This window comes from Rhinoraja longicauda, chromosome 24, assembly GCF_053455715.1.
Source record: "Rhinoraja longicauda isolate Sanriku21f chromosome 24, sRhiLon1.1, whole genome shotgun sequence".
Classification (NCBI taxonomy): Eukaryota; Metazoa; Chordata; class Chondrichthyes; order Rajiformes; family Arhynchobatidae; genus Rhinoraja; species Rhinoraja longicauda.
The window spans coordinates 13,947,806-13,972,505 of NC_135976.1; the positions used below are offsets into that span (position 1 = coordinate 13,947,806).

General features: G+C 41.6%; 1 protein-coding gene across 1 annotated transcript in view; it reads left to right on the forward strand.

Annotated features, from left to right (window-relative positions):
- LOC144605276 (leucine-rich repeat-containing G-protein coupled receptor 6-like) overlaps positions 1 to 24,286 on the forward strand; it is a 254,009-nt gene extending 229,723 nt beyond the window's left edge. Inside the window, 10 exon segments of the mRNA XM_078420375.1 lie at positions 33 to 104; positions 2,399 to 2,467; positions 2,683 to 2,754; positions 9,458 to 9,523; positions 12,956 to 13,027; positions 14,838 to 14,909; positions 16,514 to 16,639; positions 20,316 to 20,476; positions 21,435 to 21,515; positions 22,955 to 24,286. Coding sequence (XP_078276501.1) covers positions 33 to 104; positions 2,399 to 2,467; positions 2,683 to 2,754; positions 9,458 to 9,523; positions 12,956 to 13,027; positions 14,838 to 14,909; positions 16,514 to 16,639; positions 20,316 to 20,476; positions 21,435 to 21,515; positions 22,955 to 24,207 — 2,044 coding nt within the window. The 3' untranslated portion in view covers positions 24,208 to 24,286.
- Positions 24,287 to 24,700: the final 414 nt, after the last annotated feature.

A 24,700-nucleotide genomic window follows, 5' to 3' on the forward strand; every position in this document is an offset into this window, starting at 1 on the left:
AAGCTTATCTAAACAATTTACTTCCTTTTTAGTCATTTTTATGATAACCCGATCCAGTTTGTGGGGAAATCAGCCTTTCAGTATCTGCCAAAGCTTCACACCTTGTAAGTATGAGCTGAATTACGTGTTCACTTTCCAATGTTCACAGGTTGCTGGCCCAGTAGCTTATGTAATTGAATGCTTGACTCCCAACCTGAGTGCAATGAATCCGAGTTATTGGAGCGTTTCCAGTGGAACCTGTTAGACTTTAGACACTTATAGATACAGCATCGAAACAGGCCCTTCACACCAACCAGTGATCACCCCTAACACTAACCTACACCCACGAGGGACAAGTTTACAACTTGCCAAAGCCATTCTTACACCCCATACACTAACCTACACGCACGAGGGACAGGTTTACAACTTGCCAAAGCCATTCTTACACCTCATACACTAACCTACACAAACGAGGGACAAGTTTACAACTTGCCAAAGCCATTCTTACACCCCATACACTAACCTACACACACCAGGGACAAGTTTACAACTTGCCAAAGCCAATTAACCTACAAACCCGCACTTCGTTGGACTGTGGGAGGAAACTTGTATAAAACACATGCGGTTACAGGGAGAATAACTCCATACAGACAGCACCCGTAGTCAAGATCCAACCCGGTTCTCTTGCGCAATAAGGCAGCAACTCTACCGCTGTGCCACTGTGGAACCCCTAATTACAGACCTATTGGCCCTCGTGATTTATATTAGTTTTCTGAGTTCTCAGCTGAGGAGGTAGGAAAGAGACAGGAGTCAAGAGTGTTTCATTGTCATAAGTACCGACAATGAAATCCGTCCTTGCAGCAGCATAACAAATCTGAAAACACAGTACACAGCTAATGTATAATAAGCAAAAATTCGATAAATTAATAACTCCAATGCTAATGCAAAGAAGCCCAAATTCTTTAGTGCAGCCAAAGATAGTTCATAGTTGAGGTTGGTATTTTGTAGTCTGAAGATAGACGCAAAAAGCTGGAGTAACTCAGCGGGACAGGCAGCATCTCTGGAAGAAGGAACGGGCGACTTTCGGGTTGAGACCCTTATGGTTGTTGGGAAGAAGCTATTCTTCAACTGGTGGTCATGGTTTTCAGACATCTACATCTTCTTCATAAGTTCATAAGTCATAGGAGCAGTATTAGGCCATTCGGCCCATCAAGTATACTCCGCCAATCAACCATGGCTGATCTATCTTTCCCTCTCAACCCCATTCTCCTGTCTTCTCCCCATAACCCCTGACACTTATTTATACTAATCAGAAATCTATCTATCTCTGCCTTAAACATATACTCATTGACTTAGACTTGAATTGGAAATTAGATTTGGTGAATGTTTTCAAAAAAAGGTGCGCTGCTCAACAAGTGCTTTTGAATTTTTTGTCAGATATACTTTGTGGGGTTAGAATAATAACCAAGGATAAGTAAATTACTGAGATTAGGCTTATCATTGCACTCCTCTAATGGAGTAGTTTGCCTTCAGCTGTGGTGCTGTGGTGTTAGTGTGCAACTTACAGGGGCGGCACAGTGGTGCAGCGGTAGAGCTGCTGCCTCACAGTACCAGAGACCCAGGTTTAATTCTGACTACGGGTGCTGTCTGTGCGGAGTTTCACATTCTCCCAGTGGGTTTTCTCTGGCTGCTTTGATTTCCTCCCACTTTGCACAGACGTGCAGGTTTATAGGTTAATTGGTTTCTGTAAATTGCCCTGAATGCCATGGGTGTGAACGTGAGATAACCTAGTCCTAGTGTCCGGGTGATCGATGGTCGGCATGGACTTGGTGGGCCAAAGAACCTGTTTCCCTGCAGTATCTTTCAACCAATTCAATCGATCAAGTCCGACTGTTTATGCCACGAACTTGCACAGGCCGTGTATACTGACAAAGGCAGATCTCTATACTGTTATCGCATGAAAGCTGCTTCCAGTGGTACAGAAAATCAATTGTAAAGCTATAAGCATAGCACATGAATAAATGTGTGGATGTTTGAATGGACCAAGTTGTATTTTCTGGTTTAAACGCACAAGATAAATTGGTGTGAAATTATAACACTGAACTGCAAAACAAAAGGATAAAAAATATTCATAAAACCCGTAGGTGGCTCCCAAAAACAAATTGCAAGACTCTAACCAAATCAAATGGATTATTGAAATATTCAAAATACAAAATTAATTTGAAAGATAAATTAACCATACATTTTCCACAAGAACTTTAGAATTATGGAAATACATGGATATATTTCAAACACACAGATGGGATAGTATAATTACTTGTTGGGGCAGGGCAATAATTGCAATCTGCAGTGTTATGTCAGATTTTTTCTTTTAAGTAATGCATGAAGAAAAGTAATGGGTTTTCACTGTCAATTCCAGGTCACTAAATGGAGCAAATGAAATAAAGGAATTCCCGGACCTTAAAGGAACAACCAGCCTGGAAATACTGTGGGTAGCAAATTTATGTTTATCAAACGTAGATTGTGAATGAACAGCAGGCACCATTTTGCTGCAATTATTACTCTTTTCTTTTGATGCCATTCATTCATTGCAAATTATCCATTACATTGTCAGTTCTGTCAGTAAAAATAAAGGTCATGTACTGAAGAACTTCTCGCATGCCTTCCTCCAAATAATGGCATAAATTTTCTGCTTCTGATCAGGACCCTGACACGAGCTGGAATCACCTCACTTCCCAGGGGACTCTGCCAACAACTCCCAAATCTGCGAGTGTTGTGAGTACAGTTTACACGTGAATTCCTCACTAACTTTCAGTGAAGTGCTTCGGCATCGCTGTGTAAAAATAAATCAGAAACTGAACTGACTGATGATTTCAAGAATCATTTAAGTTTTTGTTTGTTCTTAAGATGTCATGAAACCCAAATTTCATGTTAATAATGTATATCATGCAGTTTGTCATATCTAAGTCAGCCCGGCCTTACACCAGACATCATGGTGGCGCAGCGGTAGAGTTGCTGCCTTACACCCGCCAGAGACCCAGATTCGATCCGTACTACGGGTGCTGTCTGTACGAGTTTGTATATTCTCCCTGTGATGGCGTGGGTTTTCCCCGGGTGCTCTTGTTTCCTCCCACACTTCAATGACATACAGATTTGTGGGTTAATTGATTCCGGTAAAATTGTAAATTGCCCCCAGTGTGGAGAATAGTGTCAGTCGTTGGTCGGCACAGACTCGGTGGGCCGAAGGGCCTGTTTCAGCACTGTATCTCTAAAGTCTCACGTCTAAACATTGCATGTAACATACTTAAAAATGTCCTTTTTTATAGGTTAATTTGATTTTAGTAATTGTAAATTGGCTGTAGTCTGTAGGATAGTGCTAGTGTACTTGGATCTCTGGTTGGTGAGGACTTGTTGGGCCGAAGGGCACTGTATCTCTAAACTATACTAAACTAAACTAAACTAAACTAAACTAAACTAAACTAAACTAAACCATCTACCTCATTGGAGACCCTAGGAGTATCTTCAATCAGACTTTATCTTCCAGTAAACATTATTCCTTGATCCCCTGTATCTGTATTCTGTGGATGATTTGATTGTAATCATGCAGAGTCTTTATGCTGACTGGATAGCAGGCAACAAAAAAGCTATTCACTATACCTCAGAACAAGTGACAATAAGCTAAATTGAACTAAACATATTATCTTTCTGAATGGTTAACCAGAATAGACTCATCGAGAGACTTTAGACCTCCAAAGCAGTATGAATGCAATATAAACCATATTCCATCCCCGTTTTTCTATCAGTATGTTATATATTGAATATATTGTTAAATATGAACAGAAAACCTCCATAAAATTTTCACGAGTGAATCATTGATATATTCCTGCACACTCAGGGTTTAGTGTTCAAGAGTTAATCATAGATCATACCTCACTCAAAATAACTTTTGTATTGTATTGGTTATACATTGGATAATATAAATCTGTTATGTAATTCTGTAATGTAGAAACAAGGAACTGCAGATACTGGTTTTCAAAAAAAGACACAAAGTGCTGGAGTAATCAATTGGTCAGTCAGCCACCCTGGAGAACATGGATAGGTGAATTTTGGGTCGGGACCCTTCTTTATATTTGTCAGTAATGCTAGCCTTAAAACTCCACTTTGAGAAAAATACTGCAACTTGCTTTCATATTATACTACTTAATCCTTTGTTAATGCAGGCTTTATCTTTTGAATTTTAAATGTGAATAGCACCACATCATTGCCGTTGACATTCATTACCAATCTAACAGCAGATAACGGAATGACTACAAACCAACCAATAAGTCCGCATTATATGTTAAGCTTAGTAAGAGATACAGTATGGAAACAGTCCCTTCGGCCCACTGAGTCCACGCGACCAATGATCACCCATGCATTAGCTCGATCCTACATCCTTGGGACAATTTACAGAAGCCAATTAACTTACAAACCTGGTATTTATTCACAAAATGCTGGAGTAACTCAGCAGGTCAGGCAGCATCTCAGGAGAGAAGGAATGGGTGACGTTTCGGGTCAAGACCCTTCTTCAGACTGATGTCAGGAGGGCGGGACAAAGGAAGGATATAGGTGGAAACAGGAAGATAGAGGGAGAACTGGGAAGGGGAGGGGAAGAGAGGGACAGAGGAACTATCTAAAGTTGGAGAGGTCAATGTTCATACTGCTGGGCTGCAAACTGCCCAAGCGAAATATGAGGTGATAATAGAGATATAATAGAGATCTATTATCTATTGTCTATTGCTGTTCCTCCAATTTCCGGTGGGCCTCACTATGGCACTGGAGGAGGCCCATGACAGAAAGGTCAGACTGGGAGTGGGAGTGGAAGTTGAAGTGCTCAGCCACCGGGAGATCAGGTTGGTTAAGGCGGACTGAGCGAAGGTGGTTTCTTTGGAATGTGGGAGGAAACCAGAGCACTCGAAGAAAACTCATGCAGTCGCAGGGAGAACATACAAACTCCATACAGATAGCACCCATAGTCAGGATCGAAACTGAGTCTTTGGCACACAGAGGCAGCAACTCTGCCGCTGCGCCATGGTGCAGCCCTGTCTTACAAGTGATGTAAGAGATCCGTTCAACCAAATTTAGGGTGCATTTTCATCTTTAATGAAAGGGAGGTAGGTACAAACACTTTGTTGTTATGTGCATAATGGATAAAAGGAACGTGAAAATGTACGGGCTTTTATTTTAGTGAATAATATCAATCAAGAGAGATCTAAACAAACATGAAGTGTCGACATAGGAATTGGAATGAACCATTTGATTTGTAATGTGATATGAAAGCCTCATCAAGCAGACTGGCATGAATGCAGGGGTTGCATGTGCTCCAAGGAGCAACCTTTAGTTGATGCTGTAATCATCATTTTTCTTTCAGAAAATACAATAAGAATCTGCCCAAACAATTACAATGAAAAATCCTTAAATTTTAGAGTAGTGTATTGCCCAAAGTCATGGGACAATTAACAAAGAGGGCAGCAGCTCCCTAATAACCACACTACTTGAAATACGAGGTTTCTTTACAATGTGGAGTGATAAAGATGCCTTTATCTGAAATATTATTTTCTCAATATGTGCATCTAAAATAGTATCACTATCTGGCATGCACATTCAAAGCTTTTAATATCAACAAATGTGATAGATATTGCCCATCTGAGTGAGAACCTCATGTTGTTTGAACGGAGCAGTCTCGAGCTAATACGTCAGATAAACAGCTGTCAGAACATATCACATATTGAAAGCAAGTAGCATGTATAATGTTCACACTTCAGTTCTATTGATGTGGTGACAGTGCATCTCGTGACTATTCCAGTGATTGTAAGCAAGGTAAACATGTTTGTTTAGGCACAAGGAACTGCAGATGCTGGTTTACGAAAATACAAAAGTGTTGGACATGCTCAGCAGGTCAGGCTGCCCATCTTTGGAGAACATGGACAGGTGACGTTTCAGGTTTGACTACAAGCGTCGCCTATCCGTGTTCTCCAGAGATATTGCCTGACCCGCTGACTTACTCCAGCACTTTGTGTAAACCAGCATCTGCAGTTCCTTGTTTCTTCGGCCAAAAGCAAAGATCTGAAGACGAGTCCCAACCCAAAACAACATCTGTCCATTCTCTCCAGAATGTTGCCAGGACTCGAGGGCCTGAGCTTTAGGGAGAGGTTGGGCAAACGAGGACTTTATTCCCAGGCACGCAGGAGGATAAGGGGTGATCTCATAGAGGTGTACAAGATCATGAGAGGAATAGATCGGGTAAATACACAGAGTCTTTTGCCCAGATTATGGGAATCCAAAACCAGAGGACAGAGGTTTAAGGTGAGGGGAGAAAAATTTAATAGAAACCTGAGGGGTAACTTTTTTACACAAAGGGTGGTGGGTATATGGAATGAGCTGCTGGAGGGGGTGATTGATCCAGGTACTATCAGAACATCTAAGTGATATTTGGACAGCTACATGGACAGGATAGGGTTAGAGAGTTATGGACCATGTGCAGGGAGGTGAGATCAGTGTTAACGGGGCATGTTGGTCAGCGTGGGCAAGTTGGACCAAAGGGCTGCATGACTCCATTACTCTATGACTCTCCACAGATGCTGCCTGACCTGCTGAGTTGCCCCAGCACTTTGTTGTTTTAATGAAAAACAAGAGCCTCTGTTACTTTAATTTTTTGTCTCGGTCCAGGAAAACTTAGGCTCGTGCAGCAGCACCTGAGAACGGCTAACTTGTTCGTTGTGGTCATAACGCAACAGGAATTTCTTCTGGTTCTTGTTCTGCATCTTGCTTCCACACTGGACAGCGTGCTTGCCAGTATCGCTCTGAAAGTCGCTGAAAGAAAACTTGTGCATGTCATTCATCTGCGTGAAAGACTGGAGCTGAAGGTCATCAAGCTTAGATTATCAAGCGACTGAAATACCTGGTATTCAGCAAGCATAAACCGTGTGATTAGATTATATTAGTATATCAAATATTTTCTTTTTAATCTGGTGGCATGAAGTAAATAATTCCCCCATACTTGACTTTTCTTTCATAATACATTGATGTGTACATTGACAAAGGGAAATATTCGGTAAGTTCACACGATACTGATACAAGTTGAAGTATATTATCGCCGACACTGCCTTGAGTCTGAAGTAGGGTCTCGGCCTGAAACATCACCCATTCCTTCTCTCCATAGATGCTGCCTGTCCCACTGAGTTACACAAGCATTTGTGTGTCTATCTGCTTTAATTCGGTCACTCTCAGCATGGATATTTTTCCGAGACAGCAACTATTTGTCAGTTGTCTGAGTGTTTAACATCAATTTCTACTTGCTGTGAAAATCGTAGCAGTTTTATAAATAGCATTAAGCTGCACTTCACAATGAATAACTAACATGCCCAAATCTGCCCTTACAATGCCTTGAATGATCAAAATCATTCAAAGACATTTCATGCAGATGAAATCAGGCAACAGTCAAAACCCAGATAAGTGTGTCACTAGGACAAGTTTCAATCATGGGGTAAAATCATAAGATCATAAGTGATAGGAGAAAAATTAGGCCATTCGGCCCATTAAGTCTACTCCGCCATTCAATCATGGCTGAACTATCTCTCCCTCTTAACCCCGTTCTCCTGCTTTCTCCCCATAACCGTACTGTTGGGGTATAAGGGTATGAACTATGTGGTGAGGGTAGTAGTGAGAGCTCCTTGCTTCACAGTGATCATGTAATGTTTATCAACCTCCATTACAAAGGCCCAAAATGTGTCAGAAAGGATGAGGGGGGGTTCCCTTGCCCAACCTGGCTGGACATTGTGCATGTAATTTAGAATCTGAGCCACAGTACCCTGATGTATCCAAATCTGTACTACTTTTCCCTCGAAGATAGGCACAAAATGCTGGAGTAACTCAGCGGGTCGGACAGCATCTCGCAAGAAAAGGAATAGGTGATGTTTTGGGTCAAGATCCATCTTCAGACTGAGAGTCAGAGGAGAGGGAAACTAGAGGTCTGAAAAGGTACAGATCAAATCAGAGCCGACACCGATGTCCCAGGAGCCCACTATGGTCCATTGTTGGCTGTGGAGAAGGTGATAACGAGGGTATACGAACAGTAAAACTAGCAGGACGACTAAGGGGGGGGGGGGAAGGACGGGGTGAAGAATGTAGAGAGAGGGAATGCAAGGGTCACTTGAAATTAGAGAAATCAAAATTCATACCGCTGGGTTGTAAGTCGCCCAAGTAAAATATGAGGTGCTGTTCCTCCAATTTGCATGTGGTCTCACTCTGACAGTGGAGGAGGCCCAGGTCAGTGTGGGAATGGGAAAGGGAGTTAAAATGTTTGGCAACCGGGAGATCGTGTAGGCCAGGCTGACTGAGTGTACGTGTTCCGTCTTTTCCCTCTCCACTTTGATGGAAGTTTTTCAAAGTGCTCACTGGGATAAAATTTCAAGTTGATGATTTTGTGTAAATCAACGTAGATCACTATTCATTTCTATTCGTCCTAATCTCTATTGACTTTCATTGACAGGATAGTGTTCAATCATCTAAATTAATTCATTTTAATTAAATTATGCAGCCATGGGGGTTTCCAATCAATTGGCCACCATGAACTGATCTCCAAAATGAACCAATTTTAGACATTACTTTAGAGTTTAGACCTTGGAGATACAGCGCGGAATCAGGCCCATCGGCCCACTGAGTTTGTGCCGACCAGCAGTCACCCCTTACACTAGCACTATCCTACACACTAGGGATCATTTACAATTCTACTGAAGCCAATTAAACTACAAACCTGCACGTGTTTGGAGTGTGGGAGGACACAGGAGCACAAGGGGAAACCCACACGGTCACAGGGAGTACGTACAAACTCCATACAGACAGCACCAGCAGTCATGATTGAACCCGGGTCTCTGGCACTGTAAGGCAGCATCTCCAGCAGGTGCCACTCTGCCTCCCCGGTACCGCAGCCGATAGTTCTTCAAAAATCGGATTTATATTGTGAGTTTCTCTGCACCTATTCTTAAATTAGGTAGAACCAAAGAACTGTGGATGCTGGTTTATACCAAAAGATAGACAGAAAGTGCTGGAGTAACTCAACGGGTCAGGCAGCATCTCTGGAGAAAAAGGATGTGTGTCGGGACCGACCCAAAACTTCACCCATTGTATCTATCTAGAGATGCTGCCTGACCCGCTGAGTTACTCCAGCACTTTCTGTCTATCTCTCTTAAATTATGTGCACCCTGCAAATTTAGACCTGTTATTCCAAGTCCCTGGTATTAGCTGATTTCTGGTCCTAAAGATTCCTTCACCGTTCCCTCCTTCTCTGTGCAAATTACATGACCTCTTGGTTGCAAAACCTGTATTTATTTTGCTTATTACTAAGGACGATTTTGAAATTCGCTATAAATTGTACACTCAGCATTCTTTACCAATCAGAATAAAATAAATAATAATTATTTTTTCTCTCTTTTTACAGGGAATTATCATACAATCGAATTCATATATTACCAAGTTTTCACAATTGCCAGAAGCTTGAGGAAATGTAAGTTCTCATGCAATATGAATAATATTTTCTGCAATAATCTACCCAGCATTATTTATCCTTTCTTTACAAATAGTCGCCTCGCACTTCTTATTTGTAGTTTATAACATGAATTTTGCAGTCCTAGCTACTTATTGCTGTGTCACTGGGAACGGCTGAAGTAACCAAGGTACAACATTAGTCTCCCAAAAGCTTAAGCTGAAACAAGACTTAGGAAGGAATAATCCAATAATATATTCATAAGTGGTAGGAGCAGAATTGGGCCATTCAGTCCATCATCTACTCTGCCATTCAATCATGGCTGATCTATCTCTCCCTCCTAACCCCATTCTCCTGCCTTCTCACTTTAACACCCGACACCCGTACTGATCAATAATTTATTTATCTCTGCCTTAAAACCATCCATTGACTTGGCCTCCACACACTTCTGTGGCAATTATGTATTTTTTCATGAACTGGATCCTTGAGTTCCGGACCCATGGACCACAATCACTAACCATAGGCGACAAAACGTCCTGCAGTGTAATTCACTATGCCAGTGCCCCGCAAGGATGTATTCTCAGCCTCTTACAATATTCCCCGTACACACGACTGTATGGATTAATTCTGCTCCCCATTCATTTAGAAGTTTGCAGATGATTCCAACATTGTGGGTTGAACAATGAAAAGAATGTGTACAGGAAGGAATTACAGAGATTAGTAGCATGGACGATAACCACTCCCTCAATGTCAGCAAAATGAAGAAGCTAATCATCAACTTCGGGAAGTCGGGTGGAGCACACATCTGGATCAATAGTGCTGAACTGGAATTGGCCAAGAGCTTTGCATACCTTGGTATAAATATCACCAACAATTTGTCCTGGTCCCACCACATTGATGGTCAAGAAAGCACACCAACGCCTCTACTTCTTTGTAAGAATAGGCAAAATTGGCATGTTTTCAAAGACTCTTGCCAATTTCTTCACATTTCTACTGGAAAGCATCCTACTGAGATGTATCACAACTTGGTTAAGTAACTGGTACGACATGGGGGGAAGAGTTGCTGCCTTACAGCGCCAGAGATCCGGTTTGGATTCTGACTACGGGTTCTGTCTATATGGAGTTTGAACATTCTCCCCATGACGTTCTCCCCATGATTTTCTCCGGGATCTTCGGTTTCCTCCCACTCTCCAAAGATGTACAGGTTTGTAGGTTAATTGACTTGATCTGAATGTAAATTGTCCCTAGTGTATGTAGGATAGCGTTAGTGTGCGGGAATCGCAGGTCAGCATGGACTCGGTGGGCTGAAGGGTCTGTTTCCTCACTGTATCTCTAAACTAAACAAAACTAAACTAAACTGAGCTGCTTTTCCCAAGGCCACAAGAGTTGTGGACGCAACAAAGTGCATCACACAAAACCAGCCCCCCACTAAGGACTTCATCACACTGCCTGCGGAACCATAAAAAGGATGTATTTTCCCTTTTCCCCTCTTCCCACAGGTAGAAGATACAAAAGCTTGAAAGCACGTTCCACCAAATTCAAAAACAGCTTTTTCCCTGCTGTTATCAGACTATTGAACTGCCCTCTCGTAAAATAAAGATGTAATGACAATCTCTCAATCTACCTTGCTGAGGAGCTTGCACTTTTTTTATCTGCACTTTCTCTGTGGTTATAACACTATTCTTAATTCTGCTTCCTTTCACTTTTAGCACTGCCTGATGTACTTGTGTATAGTTTGATTGTGGCCATGTCTGGTATGATTTGCTTACATGACTTGCTAAACAAGGTTTTTCACTGTATCTATGACAATAATAGATCAACATTAATGCCAATATGCAGGAGCACAAAAGATCTAAACTTGCCTGCTGAACATTACATACAAATCCAGTGGAGACATGCTGGTAAATTGATTGATTGATTGATTGATTGATTGATTGATTGATTGATTGATTGATTGATTGATTGATTGATTGATTGATTGATTGATTGATTGATTGATTGATTGAAAGATACAGCATGGAAATAAGCCCTTCAGCCCACTGAGTCCACACCGACCATCGATCATCTGTTCATACCAGTTCTATGTTATCCCAATAAGCGACTAATAACAATATGCAGAAGCACAGATGCTTTAAGCTTGCCTACTGCACATTACCAGGCCTGTCTAGTGCAGACATGCTGGCAAATTGATTGATTAATTGAAAGATACAGCATGGGAATAAGCCCTTCGGCCCTCAAGTCCAACCATTGATCATCCGTTCACACAAGTTCCATGTTATACCACTTTCTCACCCACTCCCTCCACAACAAGAGGCAATTTACAGAGGCCAATGGACCGACCAACCCATGCATCCTTGGGATGCATGAGGAAACCAGAGCACCCAGAGGAAACCCACACAATCGGAGGGAGAATGGGTAAACGCCATGCAGACAGCAGCCAAGTTCAAGATCGAACCCGACTCTCTGGTGCTGTGAGGCAGCGGCTCCACCAGCTGCACCACTGTGCAACCCTTGAAGCCGACAGCTGAACCTGCACTTGGTGCAGAAGCAGCTTCTTGCATTGGAATGGAGAGGAATGGCAGCAGGGAATGCAATGGAATCATTACAATGGTGGTCATGGCATAAATGACCTCAAAGTCACTTGGTCAAGAGAAGAGGAGATCAGGCTTATGATACTAATCTGTAGGAAGGAACTGCAGGTAGACGCAGAATGCTGGAGTCACTCAGTGGGACAGGCAGCATCTCTGGTGAGAAGGAATGGGTGACGTTTCGGGTCGAGACCATTCTTCAGACACTGAAGACAAGGAACTGCAGATGCTAGTTCACACCGATGATAGACACAAAATGCTGGAGTAACTCAGTGGGTCTCGGGGCTTCCAACTCTGGTTTAGACCTCCCAGTTCGGACCCAACCCCGATTACCTCTAGTTACCCTCTCCCTGACTCTCAGTCTGAAGAAGAATCTCGATCCGAAACGTCACCCATTCCTTTTCTCCAGAGATGCTGCATGACCCGCTGAGTTACACCAGCATTTTAGTCCATCTATGCTTCTAATCTAGTGGACTTGTCTGAAAGGTGTCGGGTATCAGAGGAGAACGCAATCTGCCTGGACTTTAATGCCTCTCGTGGTAAAATACCCAGGCGACCTATTCTTAGGCTTTACATGTAAATAAATCCCTCGTAGACTAGGTACCAGATGGCGACTGGTACCCAAGGAGACAGGTCGATACCCTCAGGCAGAAATTGGAAAGGAAAATTGATTGAAAAAAAATCAGATAATGGCAAACTATCTTCTGTTTAACATTAAGCCACTTGGTTAACATTTGATACAAGTCACTTCCGTTATGTCTTGTCTTTTCTCATGCCAAAATGATTGATTTTTTTCTCTCTCTGTCCTCTGGAACAAGAATGATGTCTTGAAACCTTGATCCCATTGTCCTGTTTGTCTTTTCAGCGGCCTCCAGCACAATAGAATCACTGAAATCAGAGCTGACACGTTTCAACAACTAATGGCTCTGCATTCTCTGTGAGTAGGTTTTCACATTCTTTCCTTAAGCAACCCTCCCCGATGAACCTCTACTGCTCTACTGATAAGATAGAAACCTGATTCCAGGCTCCAAACTGGAACTCAATCGCACAGCCAGTCATATAAAATAAAGATGCCTGTGAATGTTCTTTGTAGCTGCAGCATCAATTGCTCTCGTAACGGATGTTTTAAACCCTTTGGATAGGCGGGCAAGAAACTGCCTCCTCATCCTGACTTGCCGTTGTCTTTTGTCAAGGCTATAAGTTACCTTTTGCCTATATTCTGCCGTAAACAATCATACCAATTAGAAAAGACAAAAACCTTCTGCCTCCAGCATGAAATGCCATAACTTGCAACAGTAAATACACTTTGTCGGTAGTCTTTTGCTCCTTTTGTGTTCATTGTCCTGATTCAACAAGCTGTGTGGGAAAGTGACTTTTTCTCACAGATGTAACCCTCTGTTACAAAACATTAACCCCTTGTAAACAATAGCTCATCGGCATCTTATGTTACAAATCACCAACCCCTGTTTAGCTGTTCAACCTGGTTTCTAATATTATTCCTTGTAGCTCCTGGTGACTGTGTTAGAACAGAACTATTTCTTTGCCTTGAAAAAAAGGAGAACAGTTCTGGCTGTACAATCGGCACTTCAAGAACACAGCCATTTTCTCAGACACAACGTATTCATGTGTTTCCCTTAACTAGTTTAGTTTAGTTCAGTTTAGTTTAGTTTAGTTTAGTTTAGTTTAGAGATACAGCGTGTAAACAGGCCCTTTAGCCCACCAAGTCCACGCCGACCAACGATCACCTGTACACTAGTTCTATCCTACACACTAGGGACAATTTACAGTAGCCTATTAACCTACAAAAACTGCTCATCTTTGGGAGTTTCACCTGTGAGATGAAACTGGAGGACCCAGAGAAAACACACACGATCACAGGGAGAACATACAAACTCCATACAGACAGCACCCATAGTCAGGATTGAGCCCGGGTTTGTGTTGCTGAAAGACAGCAACTCTACCACTGCGCCACTGTGCCCTCCTAATTGTACACCATTGATGTACATGGAAGCAAGTAACATGGCTGAGGATCAAGGAGGGGCTTGGTGCTCTCCCAGTCCATAGTTCAGCAGGTCCTATGGTGAACAAAGAGCAGCACAGGTTGGAGCTGAAAACTATCGGTGAGTCACAAGTGAACATAGAATTAGATGATCAAGAAAATTTCATTAAAGGCTGTGAGTGAAAAAAATCATTGCAGTTTGTTATCAATTGAGGTTGACTTTACATGTAAAAGTCATATGTTTTCAGTTTCATTGCAGCACTCAATGGGTTGCAGCTGTAGATACACACAAAGTGCTGGAGTAACTCAGCAGGTCAGGCAGCATCTCTGGAGAGTCTGTAGAAGGGTCCCGACCCGAAACGTCACCCATCTTTTTTCTCCATAGATGCTGCCTGACCCGCTGAGTTACTCCAGCATTTTGTGTCTGTCTTCGGGTTACAGCTGAATATCTGTTTATTGTGTGGGAGCAAAATATCTTCTTCTTGACAACCAACCCTATTTCTAGCTTCTGAAGTGTGGTATTTTGCTTAAGGTTAATCCAGGACAGGGTGATGATAAAAAAAATATCTTTAAAAGGTAAAATTCAGGAAATTCCTGACCTAGAATTTAACAGAATATTTTTGTTGCAGAGTGCACCATATTATATTGCATGAAATCATTATTTAATTCAGTCACTAGTGCTAAAAACAGAGCATCTCAAATTATATATCAGATATTTAGCTGATGGTAATGTTTGTCTCCCTCCCAGGGACCTGAGTTGGAACGATATCGCATTTGTTCACTTTGATGCTTTTTCCTCATTGCGGTCTTTAAAAAAGTTGTAAGTATTTTCATTTACTGTGGCTTATAAAGTAACAATTGAAACTGAGTAAGAAAGCATGTGAACTCACCAATAAACATAAAGCATTAACGTTTAATATCATTTCATATTAACACAGACAATTATTTCCAGAATTTTTATGATTTTGGCCATAGATAATAACATTTAGCCATATGCAAATAATTGGAAACAATAAGGTGATAAATAACAAGAATTTATCATACATAGGTCTTTTTCTCTTAAAACATTAATGTCCACGTCACATGCAGCATTTCCCATTAATATGTCCTGGGATTCATATGTAGTTTATTAAAAGATATCATTTCTGATTGACAATATTTAGAGGGTCTATAAATTCTTCTCGTGGAGTTGTGTGACTGGCCTCAGGGTTATACTGTGGCTGGCTCTGCACACTACTGGAATTTTCCGCTTCTCGTATTGTTAATATGGTACACACGAGGAAACATAAGAGAAGCCTAGGAAACAATGGGAGCAGGTTTGCGATCATGCAGACTTCAGCAGGTGACGGCGGTGAGTACGTTTGGTGAGAAACTCGAGTTATCATAAATTCCAGGTTAATGAAGGCAAACTCAGCCATTGCCTGTAAGCTTTGCTATCATGGCAACTTTGAGCAAACGTGGGCCCCATATCTGAAGAAGGATGAATGAATGATGATTCATTCTTCTAATGAATGTAAGTCATAATCCACAGAAACAGGCCCTTTGACCCAACTTGACTCTACCATTTCAAGTGCATGTCCTTAAGAATTTTGGGACGAAGAGTCGTGGGCCCTGGGAATTGAACCGCCTTCAAACCCCTCAATTTCCACAATGATTCCCGACTGATACTGATTGCCTTCAGATCCTGTCTCCGAGGTGGTGGGGGCAGATATGATTGTGGAATTTAAATGGTTTTTTGATCCACGGGGCGGCACGGTGGCGCAGCGGTAGAGTTGCTGCCTTACAGCGAATGCAGCGCCGGAGACTCAGGTTCGATCCTGACTACGGGCGCCGTTTGTACGGAGTTTGTACATTCTCCCCGTGACCTGCGTGGGTTTTCTCCGTGATCTTCGGTTTCCTCCCACACTCCAAAGACGTACAGGTATATAGGTTAATTGACTGGGTAAATGTAAAAAAAATTGTCTCTAGTGTGTGTAGGATAGTGTTAATGTGCGGGGATCGCTGGACGGCGCGGACTCAGTGGGCCGAAGGGCCTGTTTCCGCGCTGTATCTCTAAATCTAAATCCAGGGAATGGAGGGATGTGCATGTGCAGGCAGAGGAGATTATTTTAACTTGACGTCTTGTTTGGCATGGACATTGTGGATCGAAGGGCCTGTTCTTCCGCTGTATTGTTCTATGTTCTATATTGTTTTCCGCTGTAGGAGTTCTTGTTTGTTTGAACCATTTTGTATAATCACCAGCAACTTCAGCTCGTATTTAGTTATATCAAAGTTAGGAATCAGGTTAGCAGATCAGTATACAGAAGAAAAATTACAGAAAAATGTGCATTTCTATGAATGACTTAAATATCTCATTTGCTGCTTAGATATTCATAGCAGATTTATTCTTCATTGCAAATCTTTAACATATTCACTGTCTGGCAGGGATCTCACATTCAACCTGCTTTCTTCCCTCCCGTTGAACGGACTCAGTGGACTGACACATCTGAAGCTGAAAGGAAACATGGCACTATCAAAGTCCTTTTCAGAAGAAAGTTTTCCCAAGCTGAGGTAAAAAAAAATCTGAAAAGTTTATCACTAGACCTTGACATTTGTATCTTCTCCTTCAGAATGAAATCATCTTTCTTTTGACCATTTATATTGTGGGCATTTCACCTACAGAAATGACATAAACGTAAAGGTTTATATTTTTATAATAATCTACAACAAAGAATAATGGTTTATGTCTTTATATGCAGCAGTGATGGACAGATTTTGAATGTATTTGGGAATTACTAAACTTAGCTAAATGGACAAAACATATATGCAGGTGGTTATGATATCATTGCGTCTTGTCACCAAAATGTACTGTTCTCTTGGCTCCTTTCAAAACGCATAGATCAGTTGAAGCAGCAATTAGACTCAGTGGGGACCGTACAGGAGAGAGGATGTGTGATAGACAGGGATTTCAGGGAGGTGGTCACTCCATTGATTCAGGCATGTGGATAGGTGATGGCCAGAAGAGGCAGGAAGGGGGCAGGAATCTCTTGTGGCTGATCCCCTGGAAAGCAAGTACACCATTTTCTTAAAGAGCATAGAGGTGGATAAAACCCCGAGGCCTGACAATATGTATACTGGGACTCGTTCAGGTAGGCAAATAGATTGGCAAGGAATAGTTGGGCTAAAAAACTTTATACCTCTGAATTGAAGAATGAATGCACAAATGGTAGTATAAGTAATGACAATCATCATGTAGGATGGAACTGCAGATGCTGGTTTGTATCAAAGATAGACACAAAAAGTTGGAGTAACTTAGGCAGCAACCCTGGAGAAAAAGAATAGGTGACATTTCAGGTAGGAACCCTTTAGACTGAAAGTAATGGGGGGGGGGGGGGGAATAAACTGGACGCAAGATCATCCTCATATTAATCTTTGTTATGTTTAGTGGAATAAAATATTTATACAGAAATATCCACATGGAAAATTCTACACTGAAAACATTAAGGCATTTTAAATGTAAACAATTTTGAGGAGAATTTTAAACCAATTCGAGATTTTTAGCAGACAATTTGGTCAACCTCAATCATTTGCCTCTGCTTTGTTGTGAAACATTAAATTAGAAAATGCAAGAAATTGCAGAGGAAGATTGTTGTAGCAAACCAATGTGTTATTCAGTGTTATTTTCAATATGAGCAATTCATTTTAAAGAATAATTCCACTTATTCATCCTTTTTCCATGGGAAGGAGAATATAATTGTCCATAATCCATGGTTAAAGAAGTCTAAATGAAGCTGAGAGCAAAATGCCTCCTGTCAATGAGCCATAGAGTCTTACAGCATGGAAACAGGCCCTTCGGCCCAACTTCCCCACACCGACCAACATGTCCCATTTACACTAGTCCCACCTGCCTGCGTTTGGCCCATAACCCTCTAAACTTAACCTATCCATGTACCTGTCTAAATGTTTCTTAAATATTGCAATATTACCTACCTCAACTACCTCCTCTGGCAGCTCGTTCCATACACCCACCACCCTTTGTGGAGAAACGTTACCCCTCAGATTCCTATTAAATTTCTCCCTCCTCACTTTAAACTATGTCCTATGGTTCTCGATTCCCCTACTCTGGGCAAGAGTCTCTGTGCTTTTACACGATTTATTCCTCTCATCATTTTTTACACCTCTATAAGATCACCCCTCATCCTCCTGCGCTCCAAGGAATCGTGTCCTAGCCTGCTCAACCTCTCCCTACAGCTCAGGCCTTTGAGTCCTGGCAACATCCTCTTCACCCTTCTTCCCTGCACCATTTCCAGCTTCACAACATCTTTCCAATAACATGGTGACCAAAACTGAACACACTATTCTAAATGCTTTAATGAAAAAGTCTAGGATTGCTGTACAGTAATGAGAGTATGACTCCAATGATTTAAAGTGAAATTAAAGCAAATCAATCATTTTACAGTGTAAATGTGTCATCTAAAAATGGTGAAATCATAAAATGTTCCTGTTTAACAGGAGAAATCGCTAATAGTTTGCCACAATTCTAAAATGATGATATAATTAAAGCCTTAGGCTAACATATATCTAATGAAATCACTGAAGATATAAACAATTGTCCTGTTTATGTGCTACGGAAAATTAGTTCCTAGTGGAACTAGGGCGGCACGGTGGCGCAGCGGTAGAGTTGCTGCTTTACAGCGAATGCAGCGACGGAGACTCAGGTTCGATCCTGACTACGGGTGCTGCACTGTAAGGAGTTTGTACGTTCTCCCCGTGACCTGCGTGGGTTTTCTCCGAGATCTTCGGTTTCCTCCCACACTCCAAAGACGTACAGGTATGTAGGTTAATTGGCTGGGTAAATTTAAAAATTGTCCCTAGTGGGTGTAGGATAGTGGGATCGCTGGGCGGCACGGACTTGGTGGGCCGAAAAGGCCTGTTTCCGGCTGTATATATATGATATGATATGATATGATAGTGAATCTCTGTAATAGAGCTTTCTCGTTTGTGGTATTTACAGCAATGCAAATCTGTGTATTATAGATTACTTTATGGCTAAACAAGAAATATTGATCCCAGCATATCCTATTATTATTTTCTTGTATGATTATTGCTACTTAGAAGCATACAAACCATGGAGGTTATATTACACTCATGGATACATTCACAAAGAAATGTCTGCCCTCACTACAGTCCATTTATTTTAAATGCTCCTTCCATCGTGCTGTGATTATGGCACCCATTGGATAAAGAAATGGACACAATTGCATCGGCTCAATAGTTGTAGAATAGGTACATCACCCTTAGAGTACATCACAACTGAGTTCATTGAAATATGGTACATGTACGCAGAGTAATAACTGGGTTTTGAGTAAAATTATATTACACAGTGCACTGAAATGTTACATCATCTCGTTGAGTTTCTTGGTCATTTTCATTCCATGGCTCCATTAGCAATGCTGTTAAATGGTACCCACGTGGGTTTCCTCAGGGTGCTCTGGTTGCCTCCCACACACCAAAGACGTGGCACATGTTTGTAGGTTAATAGGCCTCTGTAACTTGCTCCTGGTGTGTAGGGAATGGATGAGAAAGTGGGATAACATGGAGCTAGAGTGAATGGGTGATAGATGGATAATGTGTCCATAATGGGCTGAAGGACCTTTTTTATGCAGCATCTCTAAAATAAACTCAACTAAGTTTTAATAACAGTGAGCATTTAGCTCCTCAAGTTTGTTCTGCCTTTCAACAAGATTGTAATTATCTACATCAAGCCATCTTTCTGCCTGATCACCATATCTTTAAAATGGTCTCAAACCGCTGGTATTTTCTCAAGGAATTTATTGTCCATTATGTTTATGCTGAGAGATAACATTGTCCTATTAATGCTCATTATACTGTATATTTGCCATGGCATCTTACCTAATTTCCACCATGGTATCTTACCTAATACCACAGTTCCATTATTTCACAGTTTAAACCATTCATCGGGCATTTTAACATTGCACATAAAATTAGCAGTATAAAGTAAAAAATAGTGCATTGTTTTACAAATAAAATGGCACAGTCTTACTGTAATACTAAGAAAGCAAAGAATTCATTGTCTACAGATACTGCTCATATATTATATAATATATTATATTATATAATATATTAGATTAATATAATATATTATATATATAATTATTATAATATGAAAAGTAGTTCATTGTTTAGTTTTATAAAGTAATTGCAAGATGTTCTACCTTGTATGCAGGGTCCTGGAAATGCCATTTGCTTATCAGTGCTGTGCATATGGGTCATGCAAAAATAACCACAAACAGCCCAACCTGTGGGATGCAGATGCAACGGTCCGCGACGATGAAGACGGGCAGAAAAGAGCAACGGGTGTATTTCCTATCCAGCCAGAGAGCAACTGTAATTATTTTATTACCATTCTGGGATTCTACGTATTCAGACCATAGAATTGCACTCTTTTTTTGGACAGAGGTGTTGTTCAGATCGGGTGGCAATCTACTATAAGGGATTAGCTGGTAGAGCTGCTGCCTCAAGGCACCAGAGATCCAAACTCAATCCTGACCTCGGGTGCTCTCTGTATGGAATCTGCACGTTCTCCCTGTGAACACGTGGATTTCCTACAAGTGCTCTGGTTTTCACCCACATCCCAAAGACGTGCAGGTCTGTGGGCTAATTGGCCTCCATAAATTGCTCCTAATGTGTAGAGAGTGGATGCAAAGGTGTGATAACATAGAACTACCGTGCACAGGTGATCGATGGTCGACATGGACTCTGTGATCCGAAGGATCTTTTTCCTTGCTGTATCTCTAAACTCCATTAGGATTCAAAGTTGATCTCTTTCTAAAATACACCTTGCCTTCCATCACCTTTTAGGTTAATTTGCCTCTGTAAATTGCCCCCAGTGTGTAGGGAGTGGATGCGAAAGTGGGATAACAAAGTGTGAATGGGAGATCAATAGTCAGCGTGGACTTGGTGGGCCAAAGGTCCTGTTTGCATGCTGCATCTTTCAATCAATCAATTTCTGCACATTGTTGTTAATAGGAGATGCGCTTGCCTCAAAGTGGAGAGGAAATGTTCATAAGAGCAAATATTCCTGTACCTGAAACTATAATATTTAAGTTAGTAGCTAACAAGTTTTGACTGTGGGAAACCACCCTCTAATGTAATATGTTAAAAACTAGGCTTGTATTGGGGAAATAATTTGGCGAAAACTCAATATAATTGTAGTTTTAAAGATATACTCAACATAATGTTATGTTATGCTCACAAAGCTCAGATATGTTCATGTTTTTAATGCTGTAGCTAAAATTCTCACAAACTCCCACACTAATACTACATTTATTGTTATAATGCATAGATTACTTGCATATGGATGATTTCCAGTTGGATGTGGAAGATCCCAAATTACATCCCAGTATTCAGTGCACACCTGCACCAGGTGAGTTATTAAAATATTTCAAAGACAAATATAACACATAAATTACCATAACAAAGATTTTAAAATTAATAACTAGATACGTGGAACTGCAGATGCTGGTTTACACAAAGTACTGGAGTAACTCAGTGGGTCAAACACCATCTTTGGAGAACATAGATAGGTGACGTTTCGGGTTGGGTCTTCCACCTATCACTCGCCAGGATGTGTCCTGCCCCTCTCTTCCAGTTTACCACCTCCCCCCTCCCCCAACTCCCCCCACCACAATTAAAAGCTTTTTGATAGCACACATCAAAAAGCTTTTCACTCTATCTAGATACACGTGACAATAATAAACCAAACTAAATTAAACAATCCTCATTTTGAGGCAACCTACAACCTAGGCCTGTATTCACTGGAGTTTAGAAGGATGAGAGGGGATCTTATAGAGACGTATGAAATTATAAAAGGACTAGACAAGCTAGATGCAGGAAAAATGTTCCCAATGTTGGGGGAGTCCAGAACCAGGGGTCACAGTCTAAGAATAAAGGGGAGGACATTTAAAACTGAGGTGAGAAGGAACTTTTTCACCCAGAGAGTTGTGAATTTGTGGAATTCTCTGCCACAGAAGGCGGTGGAAGCCAAATCACTGGATGTGTTCAAAAGAGAGTTAGATAGAGCTCTAGAGGCTAGTGAAATCAAGGGATATGGGGAGAAGGCAGGCACAGGTTACTGATTGTAGATGATCAGCCATGATCACAAAGAATGGCGGTGCTGGCTCGAAGGGCCAAATGGCCTCCTCCTGCACCTATTTTCTATGCTTCTATATTTCTAACCCAATGGAATTAATATTGCTTTCTCCAATTTCAAGTAACCCTTGCATTTCCTCTCTCTCTCTCTCTCTCTCTGCCCCTCCCCCGTCTGTCGCCCTGCTTCTTTCACTGTTCATATCCCTTCGTTATCACCTCCTCCACAGCCACCAATGGACCATTGTGGGCTCCTTGGCCATCGGTGCCAGCTCTGATTTGTTCTGAACATATTCATACCTTTATTTTCCCTCTCCCCCGACTCTGTCTAAAGTAAGGTCTCAACCTGAAATGTCACCTATTCCTTTTCTCCAGGGATGCTGCCTGACCCGGAGTTACTCCAGCATTTTGTGTACATCTTCAGTCTGAAGTAAGGGCCTGACCCCAAACGTCACCTTTCCATTTTCTGCGGAGATGCTGCCCGACCCGCTGAGTTACTCCAGCGCTTTGTGTCTTTTTTTTAATTTAAAAATTAAATATTTATTTAACCTACAACCTATCTGTTTCAGATATAAAGTGCCAGATATCTGTAATCTTTTTGTACAAATGTGATTTAAAAAATGCTACTGCATGACAAACACAATTATACAACAAGCTTTGAGTAACAGGAGCTGCACATTATTAGTTCTGTTTTCTAATGTGATCTTTTTATTGCAGGTCCATTTAATCCATGTGAATACCTCTTTGAAAGCTGGATAATACGCCTTGGAGTTTGGGGGATTGTTCTTATCTCTGTGGTGTGCAATGGTCTAGTCATCACAACTATATATGCGTCACCCAGCTATCTATCCCCAGTGAAATTTGTGATAGGTTTGATAGCGGGGGCCAATATGCTGACCGGGTTGTACAGTGGCACCTTGGCAATTGTCGATGCAATGACCTTTGGGCAATTTGCAAAGCATGGTGCGGAATGGGAAACAGGTGTGGGATGCAGAATCACTGGATTTGTGTCTGTGTTTGCCTCAGAAGCATCTATACTGTTCCTGACTCTGGCTGCCGTTCAGTGCAGCATCTCTGTGTCCTGTGTTCGTGCCTATGGGAAATCGCCATCTTTCACCAGTGTGAAAATCGCTGCCTTTTGCTGCACAATCCTATCATTCAGTGCAGCTGCGCTGCCTCTCTGCTCAGTCGGAGAATTTGGGACCACACCACTTTGCCTCCCATCACCTGTCCCTGGTGGGAAATCTTCTACTCTGGGCTTCATGGTAGCTCTGATCATGATGAATACCCTTTGCTTCCTTGTTATAACTGGGACCTACACCAAACTTTACTGTGACCTAATGAAAGGGGAGTTTGATAGCATCTGGGACTGTGCCATGATTAAGCATGTGGCTTGGTTGATCTTCACCAACTGTATTCTCTATTGCCCCGTGGCCTTTCTTACATTTTCTTCCCTGCTCAATCTTTTCTTAATCAGTCCGGACGTAATTAAATCGATCCTACTCATGGTTCTTCCCCTGCCCGCTTGCTTAAACCCCTTGCTTTATCTGTTATTCAATCCACATTTCAAAGAGGATCTCCGCATGCTCCGGGAGTGCAGATGGCAGAAGCGGTGCCAGTCTAAGCAGACCAGCAGCGACTTCCTCAGCTCAGAGGATGTCGACAAACAGTCGTGCGATTCCACCCTGGCGCTGATGACCTTTGCCGATAATGAAATCATCCTCGATCCGTCTGAAAGCTTCGGGATGCTGTCAGGTCATCACCAGATGATGCACGCGTACCCCTTTCCACCTGTAACTCTAATTCCATGTCAACAGAGGAAAGACAAGGAAGAAAGCTGCTCAACGCAACAATCCTGTCTCACTGACGAGGAGCTCTTAATTGCTTCAGAGAAGACAGAGCAAGCACACAACAACATTCAAATCAGTTTCTATCCAACCAAAGGACCTTCATTCACATCAAATGTATAAATGCTCGAACTGCATAATCCCAGGGGGGTTCCCAAACGCTGGGAATCACCTCATGATATAAAGAACTGATTAAGAGAACAGCAGATTGAATGCGACCACCAGCAAAAATCAGTTCAATCAGTCAACAAAAGGCATTGCCATAAATATAAGTAAACAATCGATAGGCAGGAGCAAGTAACTGCCACATGCTGGTCTTCAGATGGATTTTGGCTGATATGTGTGAATAGCAAAGCTGAGTACACATATGAGCCAGAAACCAATGAACCACATTTTCTGTCGGCTTATAAAAGTCATCGCGAAACCTTAAGAAATAGTTCCTTTCACAATGTTAAGTTAATTAAAGGGAAAATCTATTAGCACTTGAATCACAGGAGTCTTAATGAACCAATGTAAATGTATTCTGTGTTGGATAACCATGTGTGGAACCCATTGGCAGCTTGCTGAGTTGAATGGCAATGTAATGTTGTATAAACTCTACATTATATTTTTACAA